General features: G+C 39.6%; 3 protein-coding genes across 5 annotated transcripts in view; 2 read left to right on the top strand and 1 right to left on the bottom strand.

Annotated features, from left to right (window-relative positions):
• The window catches only part of ylpm1 (YLP motif containing 1), a 29,729-nt gene extending 27,507 nt beyond the window's left edge, over nt 1–2,222 (top strand). For all 3 annotated transcript variants that reach the window (XM_030047351.1, XM_030047350.1, XM_030047348.1), the window contains 3 exons: nt 627–754; nt 1,227–1,416; nt 1,959–2,222. In XM_030047351.1, the coding sequence (XP_029903211.1) occupies nt 627–754; nt 1,227–1,373 (275 nt within the window). In that variant the 3' untranslated portion in view covers nt 1,374–1,416; nt 1,959–2,222. The remainder of the gene's footprint in view (nt 1–626; nt 755–1,226; nt 1,417–1,958) is intronic.
• Nucleotides 2,223–5,966: 3,744 nt separating this feature from the next.
• Nucleotides 5,967–13,429, bottom strand: LOC115355901 (prospero homeobox protein 1-like). Its single transcript, XM_030046824.1, has 5 exons — nt 13,034–13,429; nt 11,993–12,988; nt 11,287–11,388; nt 10,656–10,850; nt 5,967–6,134 (listed from the first exon to the last, which is right to left on the bottom strand). The coding sequence occupies exons 1-5, from the start codon at nt 13,427–13,429 to the stop codon at nt 5,967–5,969; spliced, it is 1,857 nt and encodes a 618-aa protein (XP_029902684.1).
• Nucleotides 13,430–15,130: 1,701 nt separating this feature from the next.
• Nucleotides 15,131–23,961, top strand: LOC115356256 (dihydrolipoyllysine-residue succinyltransferase component of 2-oxoglutarate dehydrogenase complex, mitochondrial-like). Its single transcript, XM_030047352.1, has 15 exons — nt 15,131–15,300; nt 17,884–17,917; nt 18,333–18,375; nt 18,675–18,739; nt 18,837–18,911; nt 19,301–19,356; nt 19,523–19,631; nt 20,040–20,192; nt 20,834–20,907; nt 21,079–21,176; nt 21,416–21,546; nt 21,724–21,797; nt 21,930–22,013; nt 22,166–22,333; nt 22,771–23,961. The coding sequence occupies exons 1-15, from the start codon at nt 15,238–15,240 to the stop codon at nt 22,903–22,905; spliced, it is 1,362 nt and encodes a 453-aa protein (XP_029903212.1). The 5' UTR covers nt 15,131–15,237; the 3' UTR covers nt 22,906–23,961.
• Nucleotides 23,962–25,051: the final 1,090 nt, after the last annotated feature.

The following is a 25,051-nucleotide window of genomic DNA, read 5'->3' as shown; positions in this document are numbered from 1 at the left end:
CTTAATGCACAGTATAACTCAACCAACAGAGTGGCATACACCACTATATAAAAAAGTACAAACATAGTGTATGAACAAATAAGAGCTTCAGTCATTGTTGCTCAGTTATAATGGTCTGTTCATGTTCAGTACAGACTGAGAAGTACGCCAAAGTGAACTCAAACCATCTTTTTTAATTGAACATACTTTTGATTAATGACAAGTGCATCCAACAGTTCCAGTTTAACTGGTGAAACCACAACTTCTTGCCCGTTCAAGCATGGAAGAATGCAAATGTCTTGCTGTGATTAAAGGCACAAATGATTGTCATTCTTATGAGTCCTAAGCTGGGCGAGTGTGTCAGAAAAGTGAATAAGAAAGTTTCCCCTCACTTGACTATAACTGACCTCTGAGGTGCACTTGGCACCAAACCCCAAATAGAGCCCAATAGAAGTACTTAAGACTGTGGTTATACTCTGACATCTGCCAGGGAGGATTGTGGGTAAATGTGAAGCAAGGTATTACTGAAATAGAGCATGGTTCAGTTGATTTTCCCAGCATAAGTGCAGGTTAAAAAAAAGGCTGTTTGTTTTGTTTTGTTTTTTGAGTGCAGAAGTGGCCTAGACAGCCTTTTCCTATTTTTACAGACAAGCTGGACGGCCTAGTGGGCGGTGGGAAGAGGAAACGTGAAGGCGAGGGCATGGCAGGCATTGAGGACTACCTTCAGCTGCCAGATGACTATGCCACACGCATGTCAGAACCAGGAAAGAAAAGGGTAAATGGGCATTAGACCTACCATAATAAAGTGTAATAATGTTCACATCATTAAGCCAAGGTAATATTAATTTTAGTGCTGAATCAGTTAGTAGATTAATGGATTAGTAATTTTGATAATTGATTTTGAGTCCTTTATCAAGTAAAAACACCAAATATTTTCTGGTTACAGTTTGACAAACGCTAAGGTTTGCTTGCTTTTGTGTTTCACATCTTAAAATGAGTACTTCAGGGTAAGCAAGAAAACACTTATAAGACATCATTTGGGCTCTGTGGTTAACATGTAATTGGCATATGTCATTATTTTTACATTTTTTTTATTTGTAATGATTTAATAAGTTGATCCAAAAAAAAAAAAAAAAAAAAATCAGTAGATTAATCAGTAATTAAAAATGTATTAGTTGCAGCCATTGTTCATCTGCCCATTTCATGCTCATAACACAAAATGCTGGTTGTTCTCAATCTTGTTAAAGGTTCGATGGGCTGATCTCGAAGAGCAGAAAGATGCAGATCGAAAGCGCGCCATCGGCTTTGTGGTGGGTCAAACGGACTGGGAGAGAATAACTGACGAGAGCGGCCAGCTGGCACAGAGAGCTCTCAACCGTACTAAGTATTTCTGAGAAGAGAATCTTACTTCCCTTGTCTTGTCCCTTTATCAGAAAGGTATGTATGTTGGTCTGCTGAATTACTGTAGATGTTAGTGTTAGCTGGTAAACAGTACAAGAGTAAGCAAATCTGTGTCTGATTTTAGTGGCTGAATTCTGCCATTTAGATACAGTCAAGTGCTACGCTTTTAATGATATAATGGAGAAATATTTGCTACAGTCTCCTGTGACAGCCTGTGCTATCATTACAATGATAATAAGTCTTCAGCTGAAACTGTATCTTGTAGATCAGTCATTACTTCAATTGAACTAACTCTCATTAGTTCAAATCTGTATGACATAGGCTCCTATTTGGCAAAGTCATGTCCCAGTCTTATCCCACGACTGTTTAGCAAGCCATTTCCCACAAAAATATGCTCATATTTCTAAACTTATACACAATAAATATATGCTGAAATGCTATGAATGAATCACTATATACCTTGTCTTATGTAATGAGACAGTGAGAGTAAGATCATTATTTTGCACTAAAAATTCAGATACAGCACAACCCTAAATCTGTCTGGCGTAGTTATAATAATGTATTGTTTTTTTCTGCAGGTGTCCAAGTGGTGAAGACACTGAACCTCACTTGTGGTGAAACAGGAACTCTTCGAGAGGCAATTCTCAGTTTTAGAAATACATTTAGATATTTAGAAAGACATTTTTAGCTTGTTAATAATATTGTGCATCCTCTAGTGGTGTTTCTTGTGTTCACCCGTGTTTGCTTTGCTGTTTTTTACGTTACATGCTTTGTGAACTGTATATCTGTAGCACTGTTGCTTCTTTCATGAATAAAAACAGAATAAAAGTTTCACAAAATTACCAGTTTTGCGAGGCTTACTTGATTTTTAATTTGGGGTATACAGCTTTTTAAAGGACAAGTTCACATTTTGAGTAGGCTGTCTGATTGCAGTCTTACAATGAGCCACCAAAAGGTCTTTTTAAATAGCATGTTTTAGTGCAAGAAAGCTGAAATGGCAGTTGCTAGTAATGATACTGCAAATAAATGGGGCTGAAAAAAGTTAACTGGAAAATTGTGTTTTAACCTAATCCCTGTGTTAATTATTACTTCAATAATGATCACACATGGGAATTTTCATGGCACAAACATGCTTTTTAGCCCCATTGAGTTATGACACAGATTTTCAAAAATTAAACAAGATGCCTACAAAGCTATCTAACCCAAAATCCACAGGGATACTCTCGTACAGGTTTGCAGAACAATATCTTTATTTTTCAGTATATAACAATATTTTTAGTCACATGTATTTCTGAGTCTCGACTAATCTGGCACATGACCGTATCATTAAAGCAAACAGCAATGTGCAGTCATTGAACTGTGGAGTAAATGCAGTGTATCCTGTCATCAAGATGGCTTGATGCATTACTTACAGGCAAGTGCTGTCTTCCAGGATAACAGTGCACCTATTAAAACCATGACTGTTTGTTTGAATAGCACTCTGACAGTGTTGGCCACATGATAAGGCTTTATTAGTAACCAACTGTAATGTTAGTTGATGCACACTGCGGCAACAGTCTTAAGGCTCATTTATACTGAACGTGAAGTATGGATGCAGGTCGAACCTTCTGTCCATACCCTTCGTTTGTCTCGTCCGTGTTTCTGCACGTTTTCATGAAGCTTACAGATAGAGACGAAACGAAGCAGTACCACCGCACATCGTGGGGGCAGAATAGCCAATGATTCAAGAGAGACCGGTCTATGAACGAGACACAAAGAAGTCAGTCTCTGTCATTGGTAATAAAAGAGAAAAAAATTCTCTATCCTCCTGTCGTGATGTATTCAGTGACCTCACAGACAACTGCTGTCTATAATGCCGCCGCCTCTTTTGTCTCTTTGTAGCAGGTCCATTATTATGACCTCCTCCACCATCACTTTGCTTTTAAAGTTGTGACTCTGAGCTGCCCTCTAGTGGATTTATTGCTTAATATCCATACCAATGTAAAGGACGCATGGAGGCATGTGGGCCGTTTTTAACATTTCAAATGGGTGTGTCAGTTTTCGTATATAAAGGGAGTATAAATGAGCCTTTAGTGGTGGGGCAACCGAATCAGTCAGAATCACAGTTCCAGCAAATGTGTCACACATTAAAGCCACTAGCTCTCAGAAGGTGTGATCTTCTTTCCCACTTTTTTTTTTTTTTTGAGCACCTTAAACTGGGCAGTGCTTTTGCAGCCCCTGACACAGTGTCCACACTCCCAGAAAACCTCATTTTTGGCCAGAGTGAGCTGCTTGTTCAGATCTCTATGGAATTGTTCAAGGTTGACTGGACTTGTATCATCTGATTCAGCATATTCAGCCCATGTTGGGAGACGAGCCAGTCAGCATGTGACACAGCTAGGGGCGACTCCCTGGCTCAGTATACAAGAGCCACCGTCTTCTGTCCTAGCGCTTCCCCCGCTTTGTCTCTTACAGGCTTAAAATCTCAAATCCAAGAATGCCCAAACAAATAAAAAAGATTGTCTCCCCTATGAAACTCAGAAATTTAAAAAAAAAAAAAAAAAAAACACACACAGATAATCCGGACTATTTAAACATAAATGGCCAAAAGAAATCAGCATCCTTTAAGCAGCTTTTTTGATGGTTGGCTTTTCAACTGTGTGAACATTTTAACCAGCAGCAATCAACAATGAAATGTTGGTAGTTGTGGGTGTTTGTGGGGAGTTGTTTGGAGCATGTGGGAAGGGTTACGTGTTTGGGAGATGTTCACATGAAATTGTGTTTTCTTAACATTGTAAGTCAAGATTGTCATGACACAGAACAACTACAAAAAGCCCTATCAGGGAATAAATATTGTCCAGACAGTGTGAAGATGCACATGTCACATGTGTAAAGAAAATGTTTAATTAACATCAGCCAGCTTGTTAAACCACCTTTTTTGTCCAACTATGCTTGTGGTCATGCTCTGTTTTCTCGCTGCAAATGTGTTGCAGTTCCTTTTTTCTGTGTACCTTCACTTCAGATTCTTTCACTGAACAAACGGTTAGTTTGTTCAGTGAAAAAGCTCACTGCACACATCATATTTAAGTATTCAAATGAATCAGTTTCAATCAGTTCCTCCCACTGAGTGTTTATTGTAACAATATACAACACAGGGGGCCAGATGCTGTAACAAATTTCTTTTATTATTTTCTCTTAGAGAAAATAAGATAAGAAATGTCAACGCTAAAGTGTAAAAGTGGTTCAATATGGAGACCAAAAAGACACATTGTCCAAGCAGAGCGCTCCATAGTGATGACTGCAGGAGGACAGGACAGTTTCTGAAGCCCCGACACCAACAGAATAAGCTCTACTGTATAAACATAAAAGTTAATATATGCATGTAACTATTTTTAATACCTGTCTTGAACATTGAAATGTCTGAATTAAGATATTCCTATCTTAATAATATAATCCTTATAATTGCTCTAAAACAAAAAATAACATGTAATTGTGCATCAATTTTTGTTTAATTCGTTTTCTAGGATCAATTTCCAAATGTTTCCATGTGTTGGACAACCGATTTGTTGACTGTGACGAAGTGAAAATTGTCTTAATTTGATGAAAGTGCTCTTGACCAGCAGTGCTCCCTGAAATCAGCACATACAAAGACAAGGAGAACAAAATATGGATATGAACAAACACAAGATGAAATTTCTTACATTGCTTCCTTCATCTGGCCTTTTACATGGCTGTATAAACTTGTGCTCTCTCTTCAAAAGGAAAACATGTACTTTTACTTCAGAACCAAGGATCCCAGAAACACACATCAATTTCTGCATTGAGTATCAACAGCATTACTGGAGTCACTGAAGACAAGGAAAGGAGTCATTTGAGCACACCACTGCAAATGAAAACCATGTGTGATTTTCCTCTTGGTGGCGATCTGTGACATTTCAAAAGGGGGCAGCTGGATCTTCATGGTAAGTATGGAGAAAGAGCAACTATCTCATCCCACTAGACTTTCTAAGTGCCTAGTGGAACTTCCACAGATGAAATTATTCATTTTGAAATTTGTATCCATTATGTATCCATTAACATTGGTCATGTGTGTCACATACATATTTAAATATTGAACAGTGAGAAGAAAACTGCTGAATATTAAAAAATATTTTTCCAATGTGGTGTAGACTTGTTTATTGTGTGTTTACTGAAAAATACATGCTCATAAAAATCCAGAATGTTTCTCTGTACTACACTTTGTGTCTTCAAGACTAATCAGTAACTTGTTTACGTGCAGATTGTGTATTTTTGCTATGTTATTTTGGCAGATATAGCAAAAATACATTCTTTTGTTTGTCATTTCAGTCAACACAGGCATTAACACTAGTATGACAAATAGAAATGCTGTCGTTTTATACACTGGATACCGGAATGATTTGGAATATTACAAGTAGGAGCTTACTTGTCCAATATACCACATGTTGGGAAATGGGCTCCTTAATTTTCAGTTAAGATATTGTTTATTTTCATAATCCACAAGAAATAATAAAGCAGCTGGACAATACTGGCCACTATAGTTGCACCCTCTCTCATGCATGATGAACATAAAATACCTTGCGTGTGACTCATCCACAGTGGTGACTTTTGAATTCAGCTGGTATGTCACTGTCCAGTTTACATATCACCTTGTAGATGGCCTTCTTCCAGGACGGATCACGGTCTTTGCCCATTGAAATGGCAATGTAAAATTCTCTGAGTGTGATCTCGGCAACTTCAATGAATCTGTCTGGAACCTGTTGATTCATAGAACAAAAAAAACTCAAGGCCATTTAAAGTAGCTATCCATATTCTATATATACAGCAAAGTGTAATTAAGAGCATATCTCTGATATTCAGAACTGTGCATATTCATTTAAGGTAAGTAACAAGTAGAAACAGCAGAGGCACTTATGCTCAAGTGACACTCGGATGAAATCAGTAGTCATAGTGAAAATAGTGCCTAACTAGTTACATCTTTTTCCTAATACTCTGAATCAAACTTCAGTTGTCTGTGAAGTGATGGATTACTACAACACCAAAAGTCCATAGAAATGGCATTGCTACCTGACTGGTATTATTGGATTAAATTCACTGTTGGAGCTGGTGAACAGTATACAAAACCATATTGCCAGGTTACAGAAGTGTCAAGAGTTTCACTTGTCCCCACCATGTTGATGTTCAAATAGTTCGATGGTTCATTGCTGCCAAGAAAAATATTCTGTATCTTTCGAACATTATTCTAAAGCTGAGGTGGAATCCCCGGTCTGATCACATTACCACAGAGATGCTACTGGCCTTGTGTATCCTGGGGTTTCAAACATTGATAAGCATAGCTGCCTTTGTTATGAAAATCAGAAGAAACGCTGGAGTCATACAAACAGAACTTTCCCTTAGCATAGAGCTTACTGATGAGTAGGGTTGGGTATCGGTTGGGTTTTATCCGATACCGGTGCCTACTCGGTATTTTTTAAACGGTTCCAGTACTTAAACGGTTCTCAAACCGGTACTTAAAAAAAACGAAAACGCACACACTTTGTCAAGAAACAATACCCTTTTATTTCCAGGGCCAAATTGAACACAATATTAACTTAACATATGTTACTTGTATTTATATTATTTAAATATTTAAGTACAATAACAATAGAGCCCTCTCCCTGGTAGGGGCTAGGGCCCTAATAATAATAAACTCGTGCCATTTGTGCGCATCCGCGGGGGGTGGAGGGTTACAGTCGGACTGCACGGCCCGGTCAGGAATGTCTCGTGGCCCGGTATCGATCCGCAGACCAGTGGTTGGGGACCGCTGATGTAGATTCAAGAATCTACGTCAGAATCAAACACGGTGCATTGTTCGGCTTTTAAATAAACTCCATGTGTGCCAGATGTTTCATTAAATTCGACGTGTTACCTCCCTTGCATGACATTGCTTTAAGGCATCTGTTGCATGGCGCAGAGTCTGCATCCTCCTTAAACGGGAAATGTAGCCAAACCTTGGAGCATTTTGCCTTCGGCGTCTTTATTGATCTTCTCACTATCAGTTCTGATCAACAAGTGTGCGGAGTAGCGGCACTGACATCACGTTCAACAACTGCAAGTTGACGCCAGAACACCAGTGGGCGGCACCGGAATGAGGCACCGAAATCTCCGTTCTTATTTGGTCTCGTTACTACCGTTTACATCGGAACCGGTGCCTATTTGCACCACTTTTCGGTACCCAACCCTACTGATGAGGATTCTCTTTGTGGTCTGTAATGATGTACCTACTCTGAACATCTGAACTCTGAACAAGTAGTGGCCAACACCAAAATCCAAAATAAAATAAAAAAAAAAAAGATTTTTTTCCATTGACTTCCACACATTCCATCTGTGTTCTGCAGCTACACCTAGTGGCCATTAGACACAGCTGCACTTCAAGGCGCTTCCACATTGGCTTCAACACTGCTGGTAATTGTTGCCTGATGCTAGCTCAAACGCTGACTGGCGCTGGCTCCAGGGGCAGAAAGATGAGTCAGGTAATCATAAACTGGACCTTAGATCATTTGAAACCTGCTGCATCAGATGATAATTAAAATACATCCCTGAGAAGACAGTGTTGGGGATTTTTTTTTTTTTTATTATTGTCAAAGTACTTCTGTACAGTGTTTTAGAGAGGAGAAAGGACATGTCCTCTCCACTTATAGGCTTGATGTTATTCAAGGAAGGGGATGGAAGGTCAAAAGCAGATCTGTATTTCCTTAATAGGTGTGCATTTAAAAAAAAAAAAAAAAAAAGATTATCCACATGGCAGTGGAACACAATGTACTGTATCTCTCATGTCGGGTGCACAGAATTGCAGAAGTGTGTCCACATGTGGTGAGTGTTATTCCCTACAGCTTGCAGGTGAAATTATACCTCACCCTCACCAAGACAAGCAAGCACCGTGGCACGACAGTTGTTTTATGTTCCATGTACAGTCATCCACAAAATCTCCAAGCCACACTTTGGCTACAAACATGCAGCTTAGCCTATATGCAGAAGAAATGTGTGAACATCATCTCTTGAGCAAACAAGCGGGTGGAGGATTATTCACCTCTTTTAAATCTGAAAACAGTGGCAAACACTTGTCTGGACTGAGGTGAAGCAGCACAAAATGCAGCCAGCTTGAACCCCCACTGAGGAGTCTGCCACTGCTGCAGTTTCTGTCCCCTCTCTCCCACACTCTGATGCTGAAGCAGAGAGGCTTTTCAGTCAAATGAGTGTGGCAGAATCCAAACAGCTGAACTAAATGTTCCAACAGACTCACAGCTCCATTATTTATTTTGGGTATGGGCTAAAACTGGCTAGGAATGCCTGCTATGAGCATAAGCAGCCAGGTAAGGTGCTGCAGCTCTTTCAGTCTTCAGCTGCTTAATCATTTAAATCATGCCTCTCAGACTCTGCCTCTGCACTGAACTCATCATTCCCCCAGCAGGGAAGCAGTGAGACTAAAGATCTTGAGGGGAATGAGAGCGATGGCTGTATTGTATGTATGTCAGCGACAGGCTGATATACATACAATACATCCAGATAGCCTTGCTCTATGAAAAGTTAACATTTCAGGAAATATGAAAATAATTAGTTACTTTGAATCTGGGTTTAAATCATAATTGTTTAGGCCAGAGTGATTCTATCTTCCATATCGTGCATCTTTTGGCTGATAAACACAAAAGAACATACATTTGGTATGCCCTTAAAGTAGTCTTATACACTGGATTATACTGAAACTGAAAGCCTTCACTGCAGTATGCTAGAAAAAAAGAATACACCTATATTGGCTGTAGAAACTCTTTCTTTCTCTCGCTCTCGTTTCAGTTTTATAAATATGCTCATAGATAGACTCTCTTTTCTATGTAAGTAGTTTGTGATCGCACAGCCAAAGGTTTCTCCCTCTATGGTCTGGCTTTCGTTAACAAAATAGTACTTTCTAATTTTATTCATCAGTAAGCTTCCATGTAGCATGTCTTTATATACAAATGATAATTGGTATGCAAATTAGCATATTGCATCATTAGGCGACTTTTTGAGCAAGACTGCTCCCTTCAACTGAAAAAAAAATGCAAATGAAATGACGTTTTTATTCCAGTATCTTTGAATTAATTAATTAATTCAATTATTAATATCTTGGAAGTAATAACTGAGGAGCTATTTAAGCAAAAGTTAAAATGGTATCATGGCCTACTCATAGATGTGGATGATCTTATTGCATGATCCTCTTAGGCTTTCTTTCCATTTGAACATGGATTTTATACTATGAATATCCTTTGAATGCATTGATTTTGCTGACACAGCTCAGTACTGTCAAATGCCAAACATCAGGAACAACAGCAAACGGCTTTTAAGACAAACTGCTTTTGCTAACTATTGTTGTGACTGTCTATATTCTGCTACGATACCCAAGAGGTTTTTTTGACAATTTGCTCATTGTAATTGTTCATATTTACACCCATTCATTCTGTGCCCTCTTTGTAAAGTGTCTCAGGTTTACATTCTTGTTCATACTATGTAACAGATAATGGTGGGAAATGCACACATGCACTGTTCAGTGTGTTGACTGACTGAGTGGTGGTGAATGTGCACATCAACAGTTCAGTATGTACACTAAAACTGTATTTGATGGATGGACGAGTTTATATGGGAAATGGCTCTATGACATTACAATCCTTAATAATTTCACACCGCCTCCATGTGCATGACATCCTGTGTGTCAGCATGAACAGTTCTACCTCTGCAGGTCTTTTGAGGAATTGCATCAGATTACAATTATCTAGTGTCCACTAATACAGAGGCTCATTAACTTGTCATTTGCTGGAGTTGTGAAAGGTTAACATGAGAATGTGTGACTGGTTGAAGTATACCACACACCTCACTGAGAAGCAAGAAGGCTTTTGGTGCATATGGGCCAACACATTTATAGCCACAGGTGACAGGTGATTCAATGCTTTTAGAACAGGAATGAAACCCTTATATATGTAAAACACTGGCTAATAAGTACAGCACAATTTCTATTGACTATGTCATCTTGGAACTGCATGTAGGCAAAATAATAAAGATGTTTACTTTCTGTATGAAGCCTCCATCTCCTATTTATTTCCATAACTAAATAAATACCAGTCACAAAAGCGGAAATGTGGATAATGAGAGGCAGACAGGTTAGAGTAGAAGGTGTGTGTGTGTGTGTGTGTGTGTGTAAAAGGGGCTGCAACTCTATTTGTACATTCGTTATATAAGCTACAAGAATTACAGGTTGGATTATACTTCACCTGGAAGTCACTGGATTTGTTATAGTGCATGTTGAGAGCTCTAAAAAGTTCTGATTCTCTTCCCACAGTCAGATCCCGCACATCAGCCACTCCCTCCATGATGGCATGCCGGGCGAATTTCTCCATCTGGATGTAGTAGAACTCTCTGAAGTTACTGAACCACTTGATGAGCTGGGAGGTGATACATCGCGTGAACTGGGAATGAAGCGGAGAAGGGTAAGTGTGCTGATGCAGTGCATCTGAAGGTAACAACACTCCATATTTGATGTTTTTTGTGTATGTGACATAAAAATGTGCTTACAAAAAATTATTTACAGCATCAGATTGTTTAAATGTATTAAAATGTAAATAATAAAGTATGTTTGGCCACATCATTGTATTGTCATTCTTATGTTTTGTGTTTAACAGAAATGCAATACTTGAAATGGTGTAAATTTAATAATGCTTTTTTTCACTAGTAATATAAGCGGAGTAATTTTTCAAAGATTTTGATCAATGCTATAAAATCATAGTGTCATAACTAATCAGCATGAATCATTATTCCATGCTCTGTAGCATGTGGAGGTTTTCTTATTTAAGATGTCTCATGTACACAACAATATTGTTGCATCTCTGTATTATTGTTCCTTACCTGCACATCATCGAAAAAGGTTTTCAGCACAAGTGAGCTGGGGTAGCGAGTGTAGAAGAACATGAGCTTTGCTTTCTTCAGATGGTTTGTGGTCAGACCCTCCTAAATACACAAGTATTAAGGATACAATACACATCTTACACATATGAAGCTGCATGGTTTTTCTTTACCAAAGGGAAAAAAAAGTCAAGCATTCTTGTGGAACATTTTCTCCCCAGGCATCATCATTATTGCCCAGGGTAGAAGGACAGATTGCAATTTTCTTCAGAGGTCACCAGATCAAAGGAAGCCGTTATTGGAGTCTGTAAGGCATGCTAAGTTGCAAAGTTATTGCCCTGTTTAGAAAGAAAGCAAAAAATTGTTGTTGATGAACAGGCTCATTTTGTACCAGGCACCTGGTGGCGATGACAAGGTTTGTGGGCACAGACCGGGTTGTTATTTGGCACTTGAACCTCAAAGAAACAGAGGTAGAGGGTTTCTTGTAAGATATATTGGTACTGGCCTCTAAAGACAATTGTGTAAAAAGCAACAATTACTTTTTATGAAAGAAAGGGCAGACATTTTCTGATAATGAGAAGCCATTTAGTCCTACCTGCTGTTGTGAACGAACACAAACCTTTAAAGGTACAGATGACAGAAAATACTTGAATTAAGCAGTAAAATATTGGCATTTTCTATAACATTTTGGAAAACTTCCAAAGGATACATTCAGCATGTAGAAGTTATTCTTCATCACACTCTGCTGAACGTCAGACTCAATCTTGACATGAGGGAGACACAGGGCTTCTAAAAGTGTTGGATCCACTGATACAGGATGAGTCTGGGGGCTTCTGACAGATCTGGAGTTGACCTTGGACCTCACTTTGACTGCGTTCCAAGACACATCAAATGTCTCCAACTTCGCTTGACCAACTCCAGAGTGTACATCTGGCAAACATGTAGTGGTGATTTGATGGGCACCATTGTTTTCCGATGCATGATCTTCATGAAGAGCAAAGTAATGACTGAAAGGAGGCTTGGAACACTGGTGAGCTCTTGTTTTGGGCTGGATGTTAACTGTGCTGCATCTGGCCAGCGGAGGCTTTTGTAGAACCAAAGAGAGCGCTTCAGTTTGAACATCGGGGACTTGCACCTCTGCTCTCTCACAACATGAAATTCCTGGTTTATTATCTTTACAAATGGACGACTGCTGCTGAAGATTAAGAAGAGACATATCAGTTTCTCCTCTCCCTTCCTCATTTGGCGGCCCCTGTAAAAGCGGCATGCTTTTGAAAATGGAATCAACACTAAGACTGACAGCTCTTGACAATTCATATTTCAAAATATCTGCCATCAATTTAATTTTGTAAGGTGTAGATTGGAAATAGTTCATCAGCTTCACTTTTTTCCACCCTTGGTATTTCTTACATGAGGCACTCTCACACTCGTTTGGATCTGTGAATGCATCACTTAGAGATGTGTTAGGAGAATCACTCCAGGTGGGATAGTCGTCTTCAGCAAAACCTTGCCTGCTGACTCTCTCAGTTTCATTTGCTCCATCTGCATGGCTAAACCTTGTCCGAAGTCGTCGAAATGGCTGATGCCTACTTTGAAGCTGCTTCTTTATTGTCTGGTTCTCTTGACTCCTGCGGCTGGTGCTACCAGCACCGCTTCTTTGCATGTGGTCCCGATGGAGAGGCAGTTCTTGTGTCCTTTTGTTTTCCTGCATGCTGTCTGATTCCTCATGCTCACATGCTGCTGTGGCCGCATCTGTGAAATGCAAACTAGGGGAGCCCGTCATGCCTTTGATGATATTTTCCACTCTGGCACGCTTTGCTTGATGGCCACTGTTCAGGGTCCAGTCACTGGGACCACAAGACTCGACTGCAGCGGACCGGTGACTTCTTGTGGACAGAGGTCTAACGGGGCCGTCTCTTGATGCTTTGCTGTTGAGCCCCACCTGGCTTGAACTGATCATACTCGAGCCAGTGTCGTTGCTGCTGTAACAAGCACTCTCCGGTGGAATCCTGTTGCTCCCTGTGTCTTTAGGGGAGAGCATGAAAATACTCGATCCATCTGAATTTGATGACACAGTAGATTCATGTTGGAAAGATGGGTGCTCTGTACTGTAGTTGTCAAGGTAGAAGTCACTGGAGGAATACATGCCTTTGTCCTAAAGGGTTGGCTTCATGTTTGTTGAATTATAAGGAAGACAGCAGTGAAAAATAATACTACATGTCATTATATGGCACAAGTATTGTAATAAATCAAAGAGCCTCCAGAAGTACATGGAAATGTCACAGTAACAAATTTTGTATTACATAGATTAGCAATCAAAAATTTCATTTCTAATTGTTTGTTAATATTGTTTCATTTAAATTTGTACTTTTTCAGTGTTCATGCTACTTATTTATTGATTTTATTTGAATTAAAAGGAACTTCAAATCCACTGTAAGGTCTTAAAATGTTACAAATAAATTTCTCCTCACCCTACTATCTACAAGATAGTAATTTTTCTTGTTGCTTAGCTTCATCTTATGTTTATCTTTATTATATACATTAAATTCCCAATGCAGATTTGTCAAGAATTGCGAGAAGTATATGTACCCCATATCGCAGTCACACTGACAAAGTAAATCATGCAGACTTCATAGACATCATTCAGACAAATAGTTGATACCCTACCTGTTGCCTTTTCGGAGAGAGCAGTGGACCGTGCGGGTGGGATGCTTGCTGGAGGAGAGCATGTCTCATGTATTTCTACTGGACCACTGAGCCCACCCAGAAACGAGGAGGTGTGGTCAAATTCACTGCCCTATCCCATGGCTTGCCTGTCCCATGGTGATATGGAGTCCCTTATTTGTATCAGACTCTTAAACTAATCTTAACATTCATGTTACCTTCAAATTTACCAACATTTTCAATCAATTGGGGTCAATTTGACCCCAGTGATTAAAACCATTATTATAATAAAATTTGTTACCCGAGTTTATGTGACAAGTATTTTATGTGACTTGTTGACCTAAATAGCTTTTTAAACAAAACATAACCTTCCCCATCCACCCCTCTTTATACATTAAAGGTCTTGTGGGAACCACATTTTTCCATCCCCAATGTCACATTAACTCTCCATGGTTCTCTCACTACTACAGGTGTGGTTATGTTTAGTTAGGGCCCTAAAGCAGAGGGATGTGTTTTTTGAAGATTATAAATGCCATAGTCCCTCAGCGTCATTCACAACAACTAAAACAAATGTGTGCAAAATGTTGACATTTCTTATAGGTTTTCTACAGCTAAAACAGGCTGGAGTCAAACTGATCCCAGAGGAACACTGATGTACAAAATGTGTCCAGGACAATGAAAACATATCATCATGTTCATTTCATGTTTACCCACTGGTCCACATTAAATTAGTAAAAGTCGTGAAATATGAAGCAAACTATATATTAATCATGTATTTAGAGATGTTAAACATTGAATGGGGTCAATGGGAGGGTTATAATAATTTTAGACAAATGAGTATTGAATAAATATTTACCTTAGATTGGGATAGAACAGACCTCTGGTGTTTGTTCAGTTTCTACTGAATTAAACTTACCATTAAGTTGCTTTGATTGTGCAAACGGGCAAACAGCCACTGCCGTCTAGTTAGATTAGAACATACATCTTACAATTGAGTGTTATTTAAATTGGTCCTCGAGATAGAAGCAGTTCTATCACATCTGAAATACATAATTATAACAGTCGATTACGTTTATTATCATATGGCCCAAGTGAAGTTTTGGCCAAGCTGAAGCATATGAAATGGCCATAAAATAAAAGTTGGATTACAGAACAGTGCGAGTCCCACCTTCACAGTGGTACCTCCCAGGCTACCGTGGCTCGTGAGGATCAGACCGCCTCCTCAGCGAGTCGCGAGCTTCCGCGTCGCTCCCGTCTGCCGCTGCTTGACACTACACAGAAACACTAGCTATGTTATCGCGTTCCCGATGTCTATACCGGACGCTTGGTCGCTCTCTGTCAGTGCTAAGCCAGGTAGGATGGAAATGTCAATGAATGACCCTGTCCACTGAGCTCCTAAGGGTTTCACCTAAGTAAGTCAATGCTAGCTAGTCTGTGCAATCTGACTTTGGCGTCTTCATGCCAAGGCCTGGTCCGTCAGGGGCTGGGGCAGACTGACACCCACCAAGTTTGCCAGGGTCTGTGTCTATTCAGCCGTGTGAAGAAACTAGGAAAGCTACCCCGTTAACCACCGGGTCGTCGACAAAGCTTTTGAACGTATTATAACTGTAAATGTATGTAGCAAGATAGTTATCGCCAACATGGCTGCCTAGTTTACGTAAACGGTGGCACGAGCGAGCAGGTCAAAGCAATTTGAGGTTAGCTTGTTTTGCTCTAACCTCTACCCACGAAGCTTGTGTCGTTTGTTCTGTTTAACATGAACGGCTTGTCAGCATACGGAGCAGTCTAATTTCTTGACCGAGTAGCGTAAGTATGTTATGGTGGTGCCTGGTGTGTGCAGCTGTCACACACAAATAGCCCTTGACATGTCAGGCATGGATATGCGGTGTGAGGTTAGCTTTGCACCTACAAGTTCAGCCGCCTTGTTGTTGCTTTCAGCCGCTACCCTTGCTGCACAACACAATTTTAATGTAGGTGTCTTTTTAGGTTATTAGTATTGTGACTTCGCCTAATTACCACGCTAACTCAGCGGTACTGTTGCTAGCATAGTGAATTTTGTGCTCTCTGATGGCGCAGAGCAACATTTGGATAGCAGAACTGGAATCAAAAAGCTCTAAACGAGTCTGCTGGGATGCATTCAGAAACTTGCATGTTTTGGGCTTTTTTGAGGGAATGAAGTTGGCTTTGCACCTACATGTTCAATCGCCTTGTTTCTTTCAGCTGGTAACCTTGCTGCACAACGGTCGCAATTGTAATATAGGTGGCATATCAGATTATTAGGTTTGTGTATTCGCCTAATTGCCACGCTAACCCAGCAGTACTGCTGCCACCATACTGAATTTTGTGCATCATAACTGTTTGAGATCTCTAATGAATAGAACAGCTGGAATCAGGAAGCTCTAAATGAGTCTGCTGGGCTGCATTCGGAAAGCAAGTTTTGGGCTTTTTTTTAGTGGAAGGAGTACATACAAAAAACTATATTTGACGCTGTTTCAGATACTAAGAAGGGACCGAAGTGTCCAGTCACGTGCACAGAGGACAAACTATACAGATTTCCGCACTAAAAAAGACAATAATAATGTGTCTCACTGTTGTAGACAAGGAAAAGAGTTTCAACAAAATTAGCTTGGGTGTGTCCTGTTCATACTTTGTGCTGCTGTGGATGATGACTCAGTTGTCTGGCAGTCGGCATCAGTTAAACCACTAGGAAACATAGTTTATGGTCTTGGCAGACCAAAGACAATTGTAAAGAAGCCAAGGGTTTTTTTGCAAGGGTCTCAAAAATGCTCACAAGAAAAACGCCATATTGCGTACCATGCAGTGGCCAGCTTTTGTCAGAATGACAATTCTGACTATTTCCTATTAAGAAATAGCAGTGGACTACAAAAAACAATGCATACAAATTTTAAATTCTGGGCACAATTTGGCATTTGTGTCTTTCATTGTGCACTTTTGTACAAGATGTGTGTATTTAAAGGTGATTTGGATGTAGGAGACTGCAGTACCAAATCACCGAACATGTAGGCATTCTTTTTACAGGCCTAATGTACATTACTCATAACACGCTTAAATGTAATTGTATAATATTAGTGCTTTCTGTTCCACTGATCTGTTGTTTTATAAACCATGTCTTTGACTGTCATACACATTACATGTATATGAGATTGTTGCACGTGTTTATGCATTTGTCTATACAAGTTTTTGTTTTTCTCCATCCAACTTTTAATGGTGAATCTGCTCTTTACGTTTAATTCAGCAGGTGCAACATTTTATGACTGGGTTGTTTGAGGATAAACCCGATTGTGATGACAGTGATACACCGCTTCATATCAGCTCAGAAATTGTAGTTGTTTAGCCCAGAGGTATTGAAATATTTTTTTTGTGTTTCTGGATACCCAGTTTGCTTTCATTAAGCCATGGACCCCATTGGAAGTGATTTCGTCCTGTGATTTTTTTTTTTTTTTTGGTTTTGTTTTGTTTGTTTTTTGGTTGTTGTTGTTGTTGTTGTTGTTTTTAAGAGATTTTTGTGTTGAATTGTTTAGTCATTTGTAACCTCAGCAAATTAACCCGGTTTCTTTAAAAAAACATGGGGGGAAGATGTGATGAGCAAATCAGCCTAATGACTGGAACATTAGCTAGAACTAGAGAGTTAATAAAACATCAGAAAATTGTGTGGGTGAGCGGGTGGGGGGATTTGATTATTATCCACTGACATCTGACATTTTCTCAGAGCTGGTTCACCTGGTTGGGGAAGCACAGTTGATCTAAATCATAGTGCTGTCGTACCAGAAACTTAGTGACCAGTCATCATAGCCAGCTGCCATAAATTGAAGGCAATAGGGATTCCTGGTGTTTTTATACAAGTAGACAATAAAAAGAACAGGTGAATGAGTGAATGAAACTTATTGCTTTTTTTTTGTCTTTTTGTCTTTTCAGGTTAATAATGTACTGGTTCAACAAAGTGCATCTGGTAAGTGTGCTGTAACCTAAGGAGACTGGTGTCTGAGCTAATACAGCATCTAAGCCTGCTGTCTTTGTTCCTTGTGAATAAGCAAGCTCTTTAAATGGCTCATCCTATGCAAAATGGAATAATGATGCCTGTTGAGTGGCTATGATGCCCCAGGAACCCACAAGTGCTTAAACACGCCGTTCACAGAACTTGTGTCATGCATATCGTATGCATTTATTTAAATCAATCTGTCATGTCTGCTGTGTGTTGCTGTGAGACAGCCTAATTTCCTCCTGCAGATTTCTAAAGGTCCTACCTACTCATGTCAGGCCCTGAAGACTCTCAGTAGTTGCTTCAACTGTTATTGTGTAGCTGATAATGCTTTTTTCCTTCAATTTCTGTATTTCTCCACTCTCTTCTTATCTTCACCTTTAAGGCCTCTTTGTCTGCAACCGGGTTGTTTACAGGAACACGCAGCCGTAAGTGCTTTACTTTATTCTGCTGTCTTTGAATGCCCAACAATAACCCCAGCACTCTCAATCTCCTGTGCCATGTTGACAGTGTGTGTCTTACGTCTGTATAATAAGCATTTGGAGAAAAATTGGCATAATGTATGTGGCACTGGTATGGTGTTACTTTTAAAAGCAAATAACCATTTGGACATCTGCCTACTACAATATTAGCAAATAATATGTTGCTTTAAAAAAAACAAAAAGGTACTTTGAATTGCCTTGTATTATGTGTCTAAAAGTAAACAAAATCTTTTTTTGTCTCTTAGATGTGAATCTCTGTCATCAGCTGGTGTCTTCTACATCAGACACTTCAAGACATCGGCTGCTCACAGTATGTACCAAAAACATGTCTTACCAGTTTTCACTGTCACTGCCGTGAATTGAAGTAAACTCCCTCTTCTGTTCTCTTCTGTTGTTTTTTTGCACAGGGGATGAAGTAGTCACTGTCAAAACCCCTGCATTTGCAGAATCTGTTACAGAGGGGGATGTCAGGTGGGAAAAAGGTTGGTATAAGTGAACAAATTAAAGAACAAAATGTTCTTAGTATTTCAAAGGTGTCAGTGACCCCTAAAACGTGCTAACATCCTGTGTGTACACACAATGTAGCTATTCAGCTGTTTATCCACAGAATTAATTTAGCCTTAGCACAGTCACCCATTGTTTGTGTGGGACAAGCTATGTCTCGGTGCCATGTAAGGGAAGGTGACCTACCTGGTACCTACAGCAAGGCAGCTGGCCCTAGTAAAACACAACTTTTTCCAGTCAATTTTTTATCATTTAGAAATTTTTTAGTATACCTACGTCAAAAGTTGTAGTATACTATTGAGCCAAGCAATCATTATAATGACGTTTGTTCCTGCACGTTAAGTAAATAGTTGTTTTTTTTTTTTAGCCGTGGGCGACTCTGTGACAGAAGATGAAGTAGTGTGTGAAATTGAAACTGACAAGGTAAACACAAGGACAAACTTAACAATGCTCAGAATATAAGAAACATAACGTTCTACTTAGAGTAAGAGAAAAACCCAAGATGCACAAAGTGCTTAGGTTTTGTAACTTCTTGATTTTGTGTTGGTGTACTCCTTTTTATTTATTTTTTATTTTTTTAACTTCACAGACCTCAGTGCAAGTACCTGCTCCAGCAGCTGGTATAATTGAGGAACTGCTGGTGCCTGATGGTGGGAGGGTAGAGGGAGGAACACCGCTCTTCAAACTCCGGAAAGGAGGTGCACACTTGTTTACTTAATTATCTTTGATCACATCATTAGTGCAGTAAGCTAAGTGCTAAAAGCACATGATAAGGTAATTTTTGCTCGGGTGTGTACCAAACAGACGTTTTCTTGTCTGAAGCATATGATTTGTAGGCAAGGACATCTCTATAACACCACAGCACTTCACTTATAATAGTAAGATGTTATACATTTTACCTTTATCAAAACATTGCAGCTCTGCCGATTTGTATATTGCACTTGGCGATATTGTGATTTTGATGATATTTTGATTAATTGTTTAGCCATACCTCGACAATACATGCCAGGATTAGTTGTTTCTCCCTCTGTTGCTGCACACATCTATAGACAGATAGCAAACCTGACTAATAAAACTGCCTGTCTTCTTTAATTCTGTTTCCTCAGCTGCCACTGCCAAAGCTGTCCCATCCCCAGCTGCAGAAGCCCCTGCTGCTGCAGCACCTCCTCCACCGCCGCCTCCCTCTCCTCCACCTTCAATCCCCACCACCATGCCTCCAGTGCCCCCAGTGCCAACACAAGCTGCTCAAGCCAAACCTGGTGCGTTACATACTCTGCGACACATATATACTCGGTTCAGCCACAAATGGCAGTGTTTCCCATAAGTGTGCCAATAACATGGCCTGCTGCCACAATTTTTGCCTAGCTGCCACAGAGTAATAAGTTGATCATGATACAGAATTGATGTAATTCGATCTCTGTTGTAGTAGAGACAGTTCATTGTGTGATGTTACTGTCACATCAGACTAATTACTTCAGCTCAGCTATGCAAACAAACTGTGTACTTCTGCTATTTTACATTTTGCCTGTATTGGTGCCACTTGTAATTTACCAGAAATTTATAAAACTGCCCAACACTCAGATAGAAAAATGACTTGATACTGAATATTGGCACTGCTAGGTTACACAATAGTGACCTTCCCCTACCCCACTTACACTCATTGTCAAATCACATCAGTGTTTGCAATTACCAGCACACCAAATGATTCAAAACATTATTCAGCAACTCAAAAACATGTATCTGTTCATCAAGGCTGAAAGGAGGCAACATTAATATGGTGGCTTATTGATTTTAATAAATTAGAGCTGGTTGTTGATGCTGAAGTTGTTTTTTTTTTACTTGTTGGCTTTTTTGATACATTTCTTTTGCTCATTTGCTGTCATTCTCTGCACTCTTTTAGTTTCTGCAATTAAGCCAACAGCTGCAGCTCCAGCACCAGCTCCTTCAACAGTAGGAGCCAGAGCAGAGAACAGGGTAACGCACGTTAGTTATGCTGAAACATGAACCCTACAAAGCTGCAGCACCATAAGTTCTGCATCTTCTATCAAATTCCATCCAGAAGAAAATATAACACATTTAGAGGAGATGGTACAAAGATATACCCTAGCATTTCCACACCCTTTACATTTGTATTCACCTGTTCAGGTGAAGATGAACCGGATGAGGTTGAGGATTGCCCAAAGGCTGAAGGAGGCTCAGAACACCTGCGCCATGCTGACTACCTTCAACGAAGTTGACATGAGGTGAGCCCCCGAATCTCCAAAAGCAATAAATGCAACTTTCTACACTGTGTAGTCACTGGTTGAGACCTTAATCCATTACAGTTGCAAGTCTCAGCACAGAAGAAGTTGAGTGCCAGATTTGAAAGTCAATACAGCAAAATACAGCGAGATCAGTATCAGACAAAAGATTTTGTTGATTTGTGGTATGTGAAGGTGTTTCCTGGTAAACAGACTTACATATGACCACAATTTTGCTTCAGCAACATTCAGGAGATGAGGAAAAACCACAGAGATGCTTTTCTTAAGAGGCACAACATCAAGCTTGGTTTTATGTCAGCGTTTGTGAAGGCTGCAGCACACGCTCTGACTGACCAGCCTGTTGTAAATGCCGGTAAGACTGCTTCTACAGCCTGACTTCATAACATCACTGTTTTTGTATTTAGAGTTCAAACAGCTTAGGCAATGTTAACTAGCTTTCTCAATCCACAAAGCAACTTTATTCCTGAATTACACTGCAGTTGCATTGAAACATTTTTTTGCCGTATGTTCTACTTGTTTCTTGCCACAGTTATTGATGATACAACCAAAGAGATTGTCTACAGGGATTACGTAGACATTAGTGTGGCTGTGGCAACTCCAAAGGTAGGTCTAGTTTTGTGTGTTTTAAAAACTCACTTTGAATGTTGTGCACTAATGCTTTGAAAATAAATTGGCATCTAAGATACTTGTTTGCTATTCAGGTGTATAATTTGTTCCTTCTACACCCTATGTCAGGGACTTGTTGTACCAGTGATCCGCAGTGTTGAGACAATGAACTTCGCTGACATTGAGAAAGCTATAAACGCACTGGGAGAAAAGGTAAAAAATATTGTACAATTGATTTGACATTGTGACATCCTCAAATAGTTTGGGTTTCTACATTGTTATCATTAGCATTCCCTCCTTCATTTGTGTTATCTTTGTCATCATATGGAAATTATGAGAAAATAAGTCGACTGATTGTGCCTTAGGCTCGTAAAAATGAGCTGGCTGTTGAGGATATGGATGGCGGTACTTTCACTATCAGCAATGGTGGAGTGTTTGGCTCCATGTTTGGAACGCCCATCATCAACCCCCCACAGTCTGCCATTCTTGGCATGCACGGCATCTTCGACCGACCTGTGGCCATCAATGGCAAGGTGAGTCATGAATTGTCTCGCTTGACACAGATGGCAAAAAAGAGTATCTTGAGCTTTGTCTGAATGAATAAGAAAATAATTGCATTACATGTAGAGCCCTACAATGTTTCAGAACTTTGTGTGTGAGTAATGAAGAGGGGGGAGGCGGGGGGATATTCTTTGTTCAGAAGTGGTTGGGAGCAGTCTTCCTCACAGGATACCTTGAATGTTAGGAATATTTAATTTTTAGAGGTTAGTTAAGTATATTGTTTTTTTGTTGTTGTTGTTGTTGTTGTTATTGATTGACATCTTATGACACTGGTTTGTTCTGATATGGTAAACCCAACTCGTGGTGGTTTAAAACAAACACTACAAATTATGTAAGTACCACGTGGTCTGGATGTCATCTACTTTCATGCAAAAAAGCCATAAAACAGGTTGCTTTTTTGCTTTGGCAGGTTGAGATCAGGCCCATGATGTACGTAGCGCTGACGTACGACCACCGACTCATCGACGGCAGAGAGGCAGTCACCTTCCTGCGCAAGATCAAAGCAGTGGTAGAAGATCCACGAGTGCTGCTTCTGGACATGTGATTTCCCTCTCACCAGTATGCTCATATAAAGATAGGTCACCTACATAGAATGTCAAAACCATCCATTTTTATTAGCCAGCCACGTAAAGGGTGTCTGAATGGACTGAAACAAGGAAAAATTATCCCAGGAATAGGCTTAATATAGGCTTTGGCCAAATAAACAAAGTACAGTTTTCTTACATGCCAATTTCTGTGCTGTGTTCAAATTTCAATATTGGATTGAACAGTTTACACAAACATTTTTTAATCCTGTGGTCTCAATTTCAGTTATTGTCTTGTAATAGCTGACATGCACAAAAAAGCCATAAAAGCAAGCAACATTTAAAACCCTCAGTCTACATTGCATGTCTTAGAACAAGTGATAGAAACACTCATACACAGGCTGAACATGCTGAAGCTTAGTCTTATCAGTTGATGCTGTTCAGGTGAACATGATGCATCAGACTGACACCTCACTATACTCTTGTGTATTCACACAACAAAATAGCTTTTCCATGCAATAGAGTTGGCTGTCTAATTCTGTTCCCTGTTCATCTTTTAGTATTTGTGAGACACTTTTTCCACAGCAGGGCCAAGTGGAACTTGCTCAAACTAGTTCAAGATGTTTTGATGTTACCATAGTATTGGAGGAGTTTCCTAAGTTAATCTGAAACGATTGCTAGTCATTGTTGCTGGCAGAAAGTTGTAAAAAGAAAAAAGAAAAGAAACGCAGCCATATTGTTTGGGGTAATTTGAGCACCACTGGACCCTGGTTGAACTTAGTGGAAACCAGACTTTTGTGTGGAACATCCGGACAGCAGCCCCATGCCTTTAAATCCATGTCAGCTGTTTGATGAGTATGTGTTGGTGTCGGCACAGCTATATTCCTGCTTTGTACAGTTAGCCCTGTCTTGTCTGTTTTTCTTTCTTGTCATCTGTTTTTTAGGCGTTAAACGAAGGTCAAATCTCAGAATGTTGATCAAAATATTGTATGAGCTTTTAGTAGAACAGATCACACTTCCTACATGATTTCACTGTTCATTGTTCAAAACCAGTCACTATTCCTTTCAGGATTTTTTTTAAAAAAATGCATATATTGTATAACAACTACATGGGCACCTTAATGTTGGGATTGGTGTTGAAGACGCACAATTTTAGCAGCAGGTTTTCTCATGAGGTCTTGAGTGTCTGGGGATCAGACTCTCATTGTGCTACCTTATAAAATACTCGCATATGTAAAGAAAACTGTTTTAAACATTAAACATCTCAGAATTTTATGTACTGAAACTTGTATCAGCTGCTGTCTTTGTGAACATGCATGTTGTACTTTCCATTAGTCATCCGACAATGACAACCTGTGTTAATTATACTTAGTTGGCATGTGCATTTCACCTTGACTGGCAGCTATTAAGAAATGACACTATCATCTTTTTGAAAATGGTTGCAAAATAGTCCTTTCCAAATGGCCCAAAATGGCAAAGTAGAAAGCATAAAGATCAAGTAGTGAACGTCCTCATGATTAATCTTGGATGAGACATTTTATCCTGTGCCAAATCTATTTTGCTCCTGAATTTTTTGCTGGGCCCATTCCAGATTCATTTTGTGCCAAGGATGGATCTTCAAAGCCTCATTAGCGAGCCTATCGCCTGCTCTTGAGAATCTCCACAATGGGATCATCTCTGACAAAGTCTTAAGGGTTGCTTTTCCCTTCCTCCCACTTCATGAACACTGGTTCAAGTGTGTGCAGCTGTGTATGATACCCCTTCACTATTTCTGTTTACTTTAATAATCATGGACGACAATGGGTCCTACCGTACGTCTTTGTTTCTCTGCCAGCACCTACACAAATGTCTGAACAACACCATTTGGAGGAAAAACACAGAATTCATTATGGGAACACACAAAAACCCAAACATTAGATTACCATGAGAATACTGGAGGTCCTAATGGGCTTGAATACAGCAGACAATGATACAAGGGATCCTTTAATTAAATTATTTACTTTTATTACCACTCAAGATTCCATTAGCGCTTCCCAGATCATGGTAATTGGCAGTGTGTGCCAGTGGGTGCATAGATATCTGAAGGGTTTGTTGGCGGTTTTATGTTTTGTCTTTAAAATTTGGCCAAATTTGTGAATTTCCAATTGGACTGCTCAATAAGATGTG

This window comes from Myripristis murdjan, chromosome 24 (assembly GCF_902150065.1).
Source record: "Myripristis murdjan chromosome 24, fMyrMur1.1, whole genome shotgun sequence".
Classification (NCBI taxonomy): Eukaryota; Metazoa; Chordata; class Actinopteri; order Holocentriformes; family Holocentridae; genus Myripristis; species Myripristis murdjan.
The sequence above is the reverse complement of the archived record's forward strand: the minus strand, read 5'-3'. Positions and strand labels throughout refer to the sequence as shown.